This window comes from Diplotaxodon limnothrissa, linkage group LG18, assembly GCF_057381915.1.
Source record: "Diplotaxodon limnothrissa isolate DT_005_m linkage group LG18, D_limnothrissa_male_GT1.1, whole genome shotgun sequence".
NCBI lineage: Eukaryota > Metazoa > Chordata > Actinopteri > Cichliformes > Cichlidae > Diplotaxodon > Diplotaxodon limnothrissa.
In genome coordinates, this window is record NC_140613.1 from 21,709,514 (window position 1) to 21,723,868 (window position 14,355).

A 14,355-nucleotide genomic window follows, 5' to 3' on the forward strand; every position below is an offset into this window, starting at 1 on the left:
TCGGAGAGGCGGGGGAAACAAACCCAACAACAACCCAAAAATAGCTCTTCGGATGTCTAAGTGCCCCCCTGTTTCCTGTTTTCATAGAGGCACAGGTTACACATCTATTCATTTTGGTGCTGAGGCATTTTCTGTTTGTGCAAAACATCATGCAAGGAGTGCACACTGCAGAGGTTAGAGCTGCAAACTGTGGATTCCATTGTGGGTGCAGATGCAATATGCAGTTTGTAGCCTATATGATGCGAAAACAGAGACAAGCACAACAATAAAAAAAGGGTCATGTAAACAACAAAACCTTAAACTAGCAGATGGATTCAAATCATTTGCAAGCACTCTTACGGAGGTGGGTTAACTTAGCCATATTTAGCCAAATGCACCCAAACAATAAACATCACCGATTAAGAGCAACATGAAAAGGAGGGCAGATAAATTCTTTCTGCAGAAAAGCATCCTCACTAGAATCCAAATGTGCAGCAGCTTTCACTTTTTAGATGGACTAACTCTATTGAATTAGAGTGAAATGAAGCTTTATTTAGTTGTTTTTTCCCTGGACCATCTGGACAAAACCTGCAAGCAGATCGTCCAGTTTTTATTTCTGCAACCCCCCCCCCCCAAAAAAAACAACAACAACAACAACAACAACAACAACAACAACAACAACAACAACAACAACAACAAAACCCAGACAGAAACAAACAAAACAAATTAAAATGAATTAAGTCAAACAAAACATTGAAAAAACAGCAGTGCAACGCTGCCACCACGTGGCTAAACATGAGATTACAAAAAAAACGTTTTAAGGGGATCCGTCTGCTCCTGCTATAGGACACAGACTCAAACACTGCAAAAAGGGAAACTTGGGCATATTTCAGTGACTTATTTAAACATCTGCATCGATATATATATATGGCTCAGATAATTACTGATCCCCCCTCCCTCCCTCTCCCTCTCAGTAGATACCATTCATGAGCAGCTGGTGTGAATGAGGACGGGTTTTCTCCTCCATCTCGCATCATCACCACCATCACCACCACCGTCATCGTCAGTGCCTGTCACGTGGTGCGTCGGGAGCGGGCGGTGGGTGTGTCTAATCGCGTGTGGTTTCATTCATAACTACAGTCTTTATTTGAAGCCCAAATTAAAGTATGCAGACGGGGCAGGCTGCCGGTGGACCGCTTCAAACGGAGTCTACAGCCGGGTGAGTCCGATCCTTGCGCCTCACACACACACACACTGATCAGGTTACACGGACCTACAGCTGTGCTCACGGTTTAATGTGGTACTATTTCATTATGTAATAGGTGGGATAGGTGACACAGCCGACTCTAGATCGCAGCATCTGATTTATTGGGGCATGTCTGAGGCGCGGGCGGGGGTCCTCAGCTGAGCCCCCACACTCCAGCGTGTCCGGCACATGAAGGCTCCTGGGTGACTAATCGTGATTTATTCCCCGCAGGCTGAGATCAGACGTCGCAGAGATATGGGGCTGTCCTGATCCGCGGGTTTTCGGAGGAGAGGGGAAGATGCTGCCGAGGCTGCTGCTGCTGCTGATGCTGAGGCTGCTGAGCGCCGCCGGCTGCAGCGGATCGCTGTAGTCGGGCCCCACAGAGCGGAGCGAAGCACCGTCAACAACGCCTGTATAGACCGTAAGATGCATCACATCTGGAGCACATCATCGTGCAGTCACACGTCAGACTGACATCCATTACCCGCCCCCCTTCCTCCTTAGTCCGGACAGTATTTATGAAAGTGACACCATCCGCTCCATTACCGTGACATAAAGTACACCAAGACGTCGTCAGAGATGATGTTACATTCTAACATGACTTCAGACCCTGGGACTAACACGCGCACGCACGCACGCACGCACGCGTTGGATTAGGTTATATTTTTTGCCACCAGTCGGGGTCAGTGTTTTAAACTTCAGCTTCAGTATTTACCGACAAAATGATGGTGAAGCTGATGCACTGCTACTAGGTTACAATTACTAATACTATAGCACCGAAAATTATTTTTTAAAAGATCATGATAATAACGACAATAATGACATTTTCCAAGCCTGACTGGAGATTCACGGTCTGTCCAGCTTCTAAAACTCAAGCAATCCAGTATTTTAATAAATATGTTAATAATTAGACTTGACTTAATTTGTGAAATTAGTTTAAAAGAGCCCCGTGGATTTGTCTGGATGTAATAATTGAATACACAGAGAATGCAAGAGTGCCTTCAAGGATACATTTTAAAACCATCATCCAAAGTTTATGACTGACTGTTACGTGATCAGCAGAAAGAAGACAGATGGTTTCTGAAAAAAACAAACATCTGGAGTTATAATTAATCTAATTAATTATCTGTTCTGGTTCTGCCTGATCCCAGCGTGGTGGAAACCCTCCAAGACACACACACACACACACACACACACACACACACACACACACACACACACACACACACACACACACACACACACACACACACACACAGAGACCATTAAATGCTCACTCTAACCTCATTCCATCTCAAAATTGTGTCTTCCTGAGTTGAAATCCTCATGTCTGTTATGGGGATCTGCTTTTTTGCCCACATAAAGAAGATCCGTGTCCCCCTCAGTGTACATCTCACCAGTGATTAAGGTCCCCCCACCATACCCCGACTGCTTTCAAGCACATTTTGACAAGTGCCAAGCGTTCACTGAAGATAATTCGACAGCAGAAGAATGGGCCGTGTGTGTCTGTGCGTATTCTCGCCTCAATTCAGAGCTGCGTTCACATCATAGTTACCTCGAGCTTGTTGGTTTGTATGAGCTCTTACATAAAATATGGCTCTCACATGGTGAGGGAATGTGCGGCGGTGTTATCAGCATGCTTGAAGAATGCGGTCTTGAGCCGATGTTACACAAGCTGAACTCTGTGTAAATATTAATGGGGTGTCAGCTCGTCTTCCTTTGCTCGCACCTTTCTGCAGGAGAGGTTAGTTTACCAGATGTGAGCAGATGTTTGGGAGCTTTAGCTGAGAGACATTTGTGAGGGGTTTTGTGCCATTTCGGTGGATGTCAGCTAATCTCAGCAAAGCAGTCGACCCAGTCAACTGTCAGGCTTACATTCTTGGGGATGTTAAAGGGGAATTACTCCAGTTTTGCAATATCCAGCTCAGCTGACTTGTTTTTGGAGGTTATTAAAGTCTGATGAATTCATGTTATCTCCATGATCTGTGGCTGCTGGTATGCAGACAGCCTTCATTACTAACCAGCGTATTTCAAGTTTGAGGGGAGTGGATGAGCTCCAGGAGGAATTCAAAAGAAGATTCTGCTGGAGTGCATTTTCTAGCCTAAAAGTCTGCAGCATCAAGCACCGGAGCCAGGGTTTTTAGCAATATTGAACTCTGTAGATTTCCGTATTTTTCATCTTTTCAGTTTCTTCAGAAACCTCGCTTTTGGATTCCTTTGCCGCCTTAAAACCCCACCGTGTGCCATTTATCTATAATTACCACAAAGTCCGGCTCAAATTGTCAAAATGCCAGCTTTCAGAAACAGCTCTGATGGCGTGACGCACCACAAATGCACTGTAGCCGTGGTCTGCATCTTCATCTTATAAAGACATTAAAGCTGAACTATCAGGTTCTCTGCCAAACCATCAGCCCGCACACGCATCCCCAAATTATTTCCAGGCAATGAGTAACAATCATCACCCTAATGATATGAAGATGTAGCTGCACATTGCTGCTGTGCCATTCTCAAATGGTCTTTCATTTGATGTGGACATGACAACAGATAACATCCTGTGGTAAAAATACGGCTGCGAGTACATCTGTGCGTGCAAGTGAGATGTGATGACGCATAAGTTGTGAGTTCTGCGAGACAGAATTACAATAGTGGTTTTAAATGGCCCATTTGTCGGGTACTATTTTCAGCTGTGCATTAATACTCTCTGGGTGCTCTCATTAATATTTTACAGCACTGATGTATGTGGTATTTAAAATAAACTCTGCCATATGCTGACTGTAAAACAAGAGCACATCACGCTGTACAATTCTGTGGCTCTCTCAGGTGTTTTGGATGGTTATAAAGTAGAGTTATGTGGCTCAGAGGCTTATCCTACCGTGCAAAAGTCTTGAGTCACCCTTCATTTCTTTTGGTTTTGGTATGAAAATGGGAAATAGGTGCAGCGATATACTGAAACAGACTGAAGCGGTAGCTGGCGTAGGATCCGACCCCTACTTGCTTTACCTATCTCCCGACCTCCTGCACACTAAGTGACAACAGTTTCCATTCTGATGAAGCTTCAGTGAACAGTAGATGGATCAATTGAAGGATCAGATGCATCTTTGAGGTCTTGTGTCATGTGTTTGCTGGATTTTCTTTCTCATTTCTTAAGGACATGACTTGCAGACATTGTTTATCTGCTGTAGATAGTTTTGCAGTCCTGCAACTTCTTCGTTTGTTCTCCAATTGTCCAGTTTCCTCACATTTTTAATGACACTCTGCAGACCATGCTGAGATACGTCAAGTTTTCAGCTGAAATTGGAACAAACAATGTGTAAAGAAATAAGGCGTTACTCAAGACTTTATGCACTGTTTATTTGTAAACGTTATGATTAGTGAGGGCTTTGACATTTTCATATCCTTAGCATATCTTTAAAACTCCTTTGTCCAACAGGCTAGCCAGTCCCAAATATTTTTATTTTGCAGTCTTGATAACTAACCCGTTTCAGTGTTCAGGGTGTATACCAGTATTATAAAAGTTGCGCGATCAGAGCACCCTGCAGTGGAGTTAAATTCCCAGCCTAGATGATTGTTTCAGCCCAGTCTTGTGGGATCTTTCCACACCGACTTAGTTCTGGATTCGATGAGAAAACGACTGCGCATCTTACCAGTGATCACACTGTTTACACCTAAGACTTTTCAGCATAACTTAACAGGAATTGTGTTGCTGTCTAGTAAGAAGCGTCAGCTCAGTGTGTGACATTCTTCACTTTCTCATCCTCTGCAGGGTTCACTCACACCGACCTTTACCATGAGCAATGATCTGCCTGTTCTGACAACTCTGACTGAGAGCTCCACTGTGAGTACTGTCAACACCTTTGACACAAACTGGTCAGTGCGTCCACTGGTGCTGTGCTCGGCAAATTTCAGTATTGATCTAATAGCAAGTAAACACAGGGCCAATATGACTGACACCAGTGCTTTCAACTTATAAAGACAGCTTATGTAGGGGAGAGCAGTGTGTCATGATTTGATGGATCACTAAAGCATGTCATGCTAGTATCGATCTGATACCAACACTAGCATTGATCTGTATCAATTTAAAGCAATATTTGAACTGAATACAAGCTACTGCTGGACATAGATGGGTAACATCCTCTTGACTTACTGTCACCTGGATCTGGAGCTGTATTGTTAATAAACACTGAAGCCGAATTTGACCAGAATAGGAACTGAAATCTTTAACAAACTGAAGTAATAAAGTAGCTTTTGTTCTTTCCTGGCAACTAGCGAGATACCGGCAGACTAATGGCTCAGACAGGTCGAGCCTCTGTGTGACATAAAGGACGGTTTTCACTCTCTCCTGTCTGCAGTGGACGAGTTGGCAAATATAACATTAGAAGACATTAGAAAATATCACTAAAATACATTATTATTACTACTTTATTACTATAGTTATTTTTAGGCGTTTGGACCCTAAAAGGGTCTAAATTCACATGAATCATCAGCCCTTTCTGGTTTAATAAGCAGATAATGACGTTAGATTGAGCCTGTGATTGAAGCTGACTGAGACTGATTGAGGCTCATACTGAAGAGCCTCTGAGAGCATAGTGGAGGCAGTGAAAATCAGCTGTTTTTGCTCCTTTCAAACGTGCACACGCCGTTTTCTAACAGGCCGTTGCTTTTCTTTGCCTCATGTTCGGAGTAAACTGGATATATTTGGGGGTTGGCTCGCTCTTCTGACAACAACTTTAAATAGGCAGCAGCAGGCTTCGGGTTTGCTTTAATAACCTTGCTGCTGCTCCTATTAAGGTCATCATCTAAAAGTTGGAGCTTCTCCGCCTCACAGTTAACTCTAAAGCTCCATAATGGCCGTATGTCACACTTTCCTGCTGAATTAAAAAACACAAAGACTTGCAGCAGATGAATATTCTGCATGTGATGCGGGGGGGGAGAGAAACCAATTATTTTTCCTGCTTTTTGAAGCTGACATGGGAAGAAGAGCCAGGAAAGTCTCGGTGCAGTGTGTGGATTGCTCATGTGCGTTGGAATCCTCCTCCTCTTCCTCCTCCGATTTCCATTTTTAGCCTGCTGAGGCCTCATTTCCCCTTCTTTGAGAAGAGCTGGGAAATTGAATTAAGGGTCTTGCTGACGTTTCGATTAGCATCCACGGGCTCACTCAGCCAAGACAGAGTATTAATCAGACGAACGCAGATGTACACAAGTGTGCGTCTGGATAAGAATCACTGTGAGGGACTTAAGAGAGTCTTTTAGTGTTAATTCCACTCATTAAATATTACAGCGCTTAGCTGACCGCCTAATGCCAAAGAGAGAGAGAGAGAGAGAGAGATCCCTCAGTGCTGTGAAGCTCTGAACTGTGCAGCCACCAGTTCACTGCAACACAACGTAACAACAGAGATACTGCATGTAAGCTTGTGCCTTATTGTGCTTCTGAAGGAAGGAGTTATGAGCTCCAGCTATGCCATGTGAATACAAGCGGTGCAGATTAATTTGATGTTGCGCAACCCAAATGGGAGAAGAGTACAGAGAGTACCAGTTTGACGGGTTTTTAGTGAGACGCTTTGTGTTCTTAAAAAGGGAGAAATTCAGATTTTTAAACTTGTTACTGTCAGCAGTAACACTTGTTTTTTCTTGAAGTGCAAAAATAGCTTTAGTGTTACTGTTTCATTGGTATTTGATTAACACTGCTTTTCCATTTGCACTTTTCTCTAATATTTGTTAATAAACAATGAGATGAATTAAACTGGTCACTGGATTAAACCACGAGTCGGTAAAGTGACCCCAGCCTTTCTGTGTGCTCTGTCATCTTCTTCAGCCTCAGCTGTAACAGACATGCACACTACTGATGAGTTTCAGTTCAGATTGAGACTAACAAATCAATGGCAAAAAAATGACCCTCTCGTTATGGTGTCATAAGTTGGTTGTTACACTAAAACTTTCAAATGTAAAGCTACTCGTTATGTGGAATGGTCCTTATTAATATTACACTGTGATGTATATAAAGTGGGTCCATGGTGTAAATGTTAACACATTTGCCATACACATGTCAAAGATCCCTCTGAGCTTTTGTGATATGGTGTGTTATCCTGCTGGAAGAAGCCATCAGAAGATGGAAACACTGTGGTCATGAAGAGACGGACTTGATCAGCAACACTCAGGTGCTCATTGGACAAAAATATCCCCCACAGTATTACATCACCAGCAACATGAGCTGTTGAGAAAAGGCTTGAGCTTTCATGTGGTTTGCACCAAATTCTGATCCTACCATCAGGAAGTCCATGTGAGCTGTAGCTTTAGTTTCCCATTCTCAGCAGACAGGAACCTGCTTCTGCTTCTGCGACGTGTTTAGAGATGCTCTTGTGCACAGCTTGGTTGTAAAGAGGGGGGTATTTGAGTTACTGCTGCTTTTATACCAGTTCAAATCAGTCTGGCGATTCTCCTTGGATATTTTCTCTTTTTAGAAACACTTTCTGTAAACTCTAGATCATGTGGGGAAAAAAAATCAGTAGATCAGCAGTCTGGCCCCAGCAGCAACGACGGCCACTTAAAATCACCTTGTTTCTTTATTCTGATGTTCAGTTTGAACTTCATCAGATCGTTTTGACAACATCCACATGCCTAAATGCACTGAGTTGCTTCCATGTGATTGATAATGCAGATATCTAGTCGTCCAAGCAGTTGAACAGGTGTAATTTTCTTTATATTTATTTTATGGAACTTATCCAACTTTGAAAACAAACCTTGATTTATTGATTTAATATTTGATTAATAATTTGATTAATATAAGCAAGATGTTATGGCTGATTGCCCCTCTGAAATGAAAAAAGGTTTGACCAAACGTGCCACCCTCTTTTCACGATTGCCTCCCATCAGGATGTGCCGGTGTCGGCCGGTCAGGTAGAGAACTATGTCCTGCTGTTGGTGCTGCTGAGCGTTTTCGCAGGGGGGATGCTGGTCCTGCTCTCCCTCCTGCTCCTCTTCTGTCACCGGTGCTGCATGGGTGGGAGACGCTACTCCAGGTGAGCGCTACCTTGCAAAGTGACACACTGCGTGGGGACTAGCAGGTCAGGCTTGCCTCGACGGCACTCGGGGATTACAGGGGCCGATGTGATTATGACCGCCGTGGATTAAAGCTGAAAATGAAATGGAAAGCTGCGAGGTGACGCTGTGTTTTTGCTTCCACGAGAGAGATCTGAGTAAAACTCATTTGCCTCTTTCAGAGCGAGCGATGACCCTGAGAAGACAAACACCACTTATGCTGAGGATTCTCAGCCCACGCAAGGTCAGAGCTGTGTAAATGTTTCACGTTCTTGTTTTTTTCTTTCGGTCCGCTGTCGTCAATAACTCCATTATTCCTCTCCCTTGCTGTGTCCTTGTTGTCTTTGTCACTCAGAAATCACCATTCGTCTCGATGAATCGGATGCCCTCTCAGCATCGAGCTGTCACGATGGAGAGTCAGAACGATTCATCTCCACCGGGTCCACGGGCCGCAGAGTCTCCTTCAATGAGTCTGCACTTTATGAACAGGAGAAAACGACTCAGGACAAAGGACGCAGGTACAGCTCAACTGAGCTTGGGATTTTTTATCATTTAGATAAGCTGTTTGATGCCATGAGCTCAGGCGCTCAATCTTTATGTTCAGGTACACCCTGACCGAAGGAGACTTCCACCACCTGAAAAAGGCCCGGCTGACCCACCTTCACCTGCCTCCGGCACCATGTGACCTAAAAATACTCACCATCATGGAATGCGACTCAACAGAGAGCAGCACCATAAACATCAGTGAGACAGCAGCTCCCAAGCTACCCCTCACCATCTACCAGGTATGCTTGAAATCACACATTGTTCAGTCACTGGAGCAGACTCTCTCAAGGATAACATGCGATTCAATTCTTTCTCTCCAGCCCGCTAAGAAGAGAGTCTCTGACTGGATGGGCCAGAGCCTCAGCGGGGGTCTGCCAGGAGACCGACACCACTCCGTCATCCTGGACGAGGGGCCCAGGCAGTCTTTATCAGCCATGAAACCACAGCACACACGTTCTCAGACAGTGAGTTTGACTTTTATTCACCTCCCACTGAGAATAAAAGAAATAGGTGGGTCTTAATAAGTCTTAAAATTTAAAAATAAGCCTGCATTCAGTAAAAGGCAGGAATACAGTATACAATTAAGTGCAGATTCATCTGCTTTCATCAAACATTAACAGAGCTGTGAAAATCAGCTGCCACGGGCGCTGAAAGCTGCTGATGCGCTTTGACATCAGTCATCACTGCTACTCAGTGACAAAATGACAAACTGCTGTCCCCCGAGGACTTTGCCTCTGCCCATCACAATCCATCTTAGCTCTCCCGCTTCAGCTCCTCCTTAATGTGTCACCACCACCCTCCCCGTCCTCCTCGTCTCTTCTGCCAGATGGAGGCTATTGGCGACAGGGGAGAGGCCGAGAGCGAGACGAGTCAAACTGTGGGCCAAGCTTCAGTTCTGCATTTCTTCTCCAAACTGCGGCGTCACGCCAGTCTGGAGGGGGCAGGGCCTTACTTCAGGAGGTGGAAGTTTGACACCACGCATCGCGCTGCAAGTCTCGATGCCAAAGGTTTGTGTGCATGACAGAAATGGATCACTCAGACATGGTTAGTTCAGCCAGGGCACAAAATCAGTCACAGTTACAATCCTGACAAATACGCTGGACTCGGTTATGATGACTAAAGTTGGTGGTTTGACCCCTGGTTAGTCCAGTCTGCTTGCCAAAGATAGTGAAGCCCGTGTGGCTACAAATGTTATCATTTTAGATAAGGATCTGTTGTCACTGATGCTCTGCTCCGTCTGGGAATCGTGCTCTCATGTATGCATGTGGATGGACAGAAAAGTCCCAGATCAGAGCCATGCTGCCAAATATGTATTACTGCTGATGGGAATATCACGCTTCTTTTGAATTTAGCGGCCCTGACTGAAATAAGACTGAAAGCGTGGGTAAGGGCTAACCTTCTTATCATATGAATTTCTCACAGGGTCCCCCAAGAGAAGGCCCTTTCAGAGACAGAGAGCAGCCAGTGAAACCACTGATCACACTGAAGACGATTCCTCTCCTCTCCGAGATGAGGCCATTGAATCTTTTCCACATACACCCATCCAGACCGGAGGCCTCCAGTCACTCTCTGCAGAGTCTCTCTCTCATCCCCAAACTGCACCCACATCTTCAGTCTTCCTTAGCAGGTACACCTCTGCCTATAATACCATGACTTAACACCATGCAATTTACCGAATTGTCTGACAGTTTTCCCATCATTGCAGGCTTAATCTGGAGCCCATGGTGGAGGTAGGTGGTAGCAGCACCAGGAGAGAAGAGTTCAGTTTGCCACCAGATCGCTGCCTCGCCCAGAGGCAAGAGGAGGTTACAGTTAATGGAACAGGAACACTGAAAGAGGCAGTCGTAGGAACAGCAGCAGGATCGGGAGGAGACGGGCTGGAGTCAGCGGACGAAGATGAGTTGTTTGGGACGCAACAAGAAGCTGTCATTCCGGAAAGGTTTGAAGACATGTTGAGGAAAGACGCAAAAACAGATGGTGCGATGGCAGACGCAAGGAAAAAGAACGAGGTAGAGCCAGATGATGGAGATGAAGTGGTGTTGGGGGCAGAAGCCAGACAAAGGACCGACTCGGGCTCATCGCTTTCCTTCATGCTTCCCCAGGAGAGCCTGGAGGCGCCTCCTTCCTTGTACAGAGAAATTTGGAGCTTGCGAGCCTCTCTGGAGCTGTATGCTTCCTCAGACCAGAGCAGCACAGACCGGGAGTCCATCCGCAGCGATGCGGACAGCGTCTCATCCCTTGGCGGTGCAGGAGCTCGTTCTGGCCTCGACAGTTGCTTGTCCCAAGACCTGGATGATGAGCCTGAAGGAGATGGGGAGGGAGAGGGGTTGGAAGGGGGAACCAGAGGGGCATTGGGTTTAGACAGTGAGATGGGAAGTGGACCTGGGGGAGAGGGTGAGGGGGGGAACAGAAAGCTCCTTCAGATGGACAGTGGTTACGCCTCCATCGAAGCTCCATCCAGGGCCCCTGAGGAGATGCGACTGTTTGGGACTCCCGGTGCCCCACGAGGGAAAACGGCATCAGAGAGGAGGTTGTTTTTCACCAACTCCGGTAGAAAGGGTTCAGTATGTGAGAGCATCGAGGCCAGGCTGTTTCAGGAGGAGCTGGAGGATGAGATGGCAAACAGCACCGAGCCAGAGGAGAAACTAAAGGAGAAACCACAGAGCGGCAGCCAAACTCTCACCCTCCAAGATTCACATCAACCTCTGAAATCTCTTCACCCTCAGAAATCTCCAGAATCGCAAACACAGCTGATGTCTCCACTTGTGAAAACAATCGCACAGCCCACCAGTCCTCACCGAACACGTCTCCGCCGCCGTGACTACAGCATAGATGAGAAGACGGACGCCCTATTTAACGAGTTCCTTCGCCACGACCCACGGTTCGACCAGCAGGACTCCCCGTTACGTTCCAGGCACCGATCCAGAGTTCACCTCCGGAAACAGTGGCAAAGACATAAGCAATACAGCGATCCTGGCTCGAGCTCTGGGGGAAGATACTCCCCGTCTTTGGAGAGGCAGAGGTTCACGCCGCTGAGGAGAGGGGACAGCGCTGGTTACCCTCTGGACACCAGATACCACAGCACCCTCTCGCGCATCGCAAGTGCTGCTGATGAAGAAGCCAGCGAGGTCGCGGCTTCTGAGGAGGCAGCAAAGGAAAGAGCAGAGAGCGCAGATCCATCACACGAAGGCGCGGCAGAGGATTCCCCACAAAGCGCTGCCAACAAAACATCCGAAGGAGACGAGGCAACAACAAAGAGCAGCTCTTGTTGTGCAGCTTCAGCTGGTGAGACCGATGGCTGCCAAGCCTCCGCAGAGAGACAGACAGCAGAAAGCACAACTTGCCAGTCTGTAACCACGGTGCCTGCACAAAAGAGCTTCATGGACCCAAGAGTTGACAACAAGAACAACAACAGCAGTCAGGCTATCCTATCAGAGGTCTCCCTGCAGGCACAGAGCAGTCTGACAGACAAGCTAGCTGTGTCAGTGGAAGAGAGGCTTTACAGCGGCCTGCGCAGCACAGAGATCAGCCAGGGGGAACCGGAGCGTGTGCTCACAGTGGCTCGCACAGCCTCACCTGGATTCAGTCCCACGTAACTTGTTAATGTCTGTTTTCCAGTCTGTTGTCTATAGAGCGCACACCCAGATAAACGGGTCCACAACAGTTCAAACATCCTCGGGTTTCAGATGTCTTAAAAAAAAAGAAAAAAAAAGAAAAAAGGACGGAAGTACATTCTCGCTCAAGCATTTCCATTCACACCTCAGCTGTCACTGTGATGCCCATGTGACGCGTGATAATCCCTTCCATTGGTAATCATGGGGGAAAAAAAAGAAGAAATAAAGAATTGCACTCAACCCATCATAAGGAAACCTACATATTTTCAGACTTAACTGAATTCTTGGCATGCTACCGTAGGTCCGAACATCATCATATGTGAATACTGTACAGTTTACAAAAAAGCACTTTGATGGGAAGACAGACAATGATGGCGTTTGTTCCCCCTCATTTTAAAAACCATATCCTCAAGTGTCCTTCTTGTCTCGACCATCATGAGGTTAAATGTCTGTGTGAGCTGTTGTATCAGAACAATGCTGACCATGTTGAAAAAAAAGAAAAAAAAAAAGAAACAGCGTAACAATTCTTCAGTGCTTGCAGCCCTCTCTTTCATGAACATGTCTTAAAAGTAAAAACAGATGGGAAGCACAATCCAGTCAGCAGGCGTTTTTCCATCCTCATATTTTACCCGTTTTTATTCTTGTTAGCCATCTGTCCCCTGTGCATCAATCAGGTTGTGTCCGGGAGGAGTGGAGTGAGTGCTGCTGAGGGAAGACTGACAGGTGATGCTTAAATAGTGACACAGTAGCCTCTCAGGCTTTTAGACAGATGGTTTGGTGATGGGAGAGCCGATGCTGTGAGGCACGGGAGGTTGGAATAGCTCCTGCGACATTTTCTGTCAGAAAGGCAGTGTGGCAGTGGGAGTGTGTGCTTCCAAATAAAAGTTTGGTGATTTACTGCATTTCTCAAAATCAGCAATGGAAGTAATCTTACTAAAAAATGAAGGCCGGGTAGGCGAAGTCAGATTCTTTTATGCCACAGAGCTCCATATTTGTTGTCTAAACATTATTACATAAACATCAGTGAGTCACACTGTTGGACTGTTCTGTCATTACAATGAGAGCAGCTACCGAGCCCCGCAGACATCATCCCGCTGCCATAAATACAACGCCGAGCACCAAATGCATCATTCTCCAGCTGAACGCTGCCCTGCCAACGCTCGGGGAAAAAAAAAAAAGCACTTTTTACACTTGAGAGATACTCGCTTCTTTGCCAGAAAAATCTCAGCCCAATGACTTTAACCTGCATCGCACAACCATCGTAAATCTAAGCAACCCATCCAGCTGGGTAGAAAGTGACGTGCGGCTTAATTATGCAGTCCAGAGAGTCTCAGAGGCGTCTTCTGGTGGAAGTGGTTTAAGGCAAAATTTAACAGCTAATCTTAAGATGAGAGTCCATGGGAACAAGCGTAATTATCCTCAAAGCTTTAAGAATATTAAATGCTCACGGATGAACTGTACAGCAAACTCTCTTAGCTGATAACTGGTTTTTATGAGCTCTTCATCCAGCTAAGGGATTTTAAACTAGTCACACAATCCTGATGTTTGGTTTATATAATCTTTGTGTTGTTGTTCTAAATAACTCCTGGGAATTATTTTTTAAATTTCCTGTGAAACTACAATTTGCATCTTTAAGGACACGTTCGTTGTCAACATATCACATTTTGTTTCGTTCAGTCCATGAGTACATCACCTCCCTTAGGAGAACCAGAAGAGACGCTACACCAAGGAATTGATCTAATATGGAAAACTAATTATCAAGTTTTCCTCTCCTGCTTTCAGTTTGTACTCTTTGTTTTGCATTCATGTGAGAAATACTTCATTTTCTAATGCGTGATGAAGACTGTCAACTGGGAAATGAAACGGTAGGTACACAGGTTTTTTTTTAACTTCTGTTTGAGCTCAAATGTGCATCTCATGAAATTTTTAACCCTC

At 45.6% G+C, this 14,355-nt stretch overlaps 1 protein-coding gene across 1 annotated transcript; it reads left to right on the forward strand.

Moving 5' to 3' along the window:
• Positions 1–1,150: 1,150 nt before the first annotated feature.
• Positions 1,151–12,663, forward strand: cbarpa (CACN subunit beta associated regulatory protein a). Its single transcript, XM_085377660.1, has 11 exons — positions 1,151–1,198; positions 1,457–1,646; positions 4,989–5,060; positions 8,096–8,241; positions 8,443–8,504; positions 8,616–8,778; positions 8,865–9,045; positions 9,127–9,270; positions 9,633–9,813; positions 10,229–10,433; positions 10,512–12,663. The coding sequence occupies exons 3-11, from the start codon at positions 5,013–5,015 to the stop codon at positions 12,400–12,402; spliced, it is 3,021 nt and encodes a 1,006-aa protein (XP_085233786.1). The 5' UTR covers positions 1,151–1,198; positions 1,457–1,646; positions 4,989–5,012; the 3' UTR covers positions 12,403–12,663.
• Positions 12,664–14,355: the final 1,692 nt, after the last annotated feature.

Bases quoted from the DNA above. Each gene is read 5' to 3' on its own strand.
- cbarpa (XM_085377660.1), top strand. From the start codon at position 5,013: ATGAGCAATGATCTGCCTGTTCTGACAACTCTGACTGAGAGCTCCACT. The intron at 8,505-8,615 runs GTCAGAGCTGTG...TTTGTCACTCAG, and splicing joins GGATTCTCAGCCCACGCAAG to AAATCACCATTCGTCTCGAT. The intron at 9,046-9,126 runs GTATGCTTGAAA...CTTTCTCTCCAG, and splicing joins TACCCCTCACCATCTACCAG to CCCGCTAAGAAGAGAGTCTC.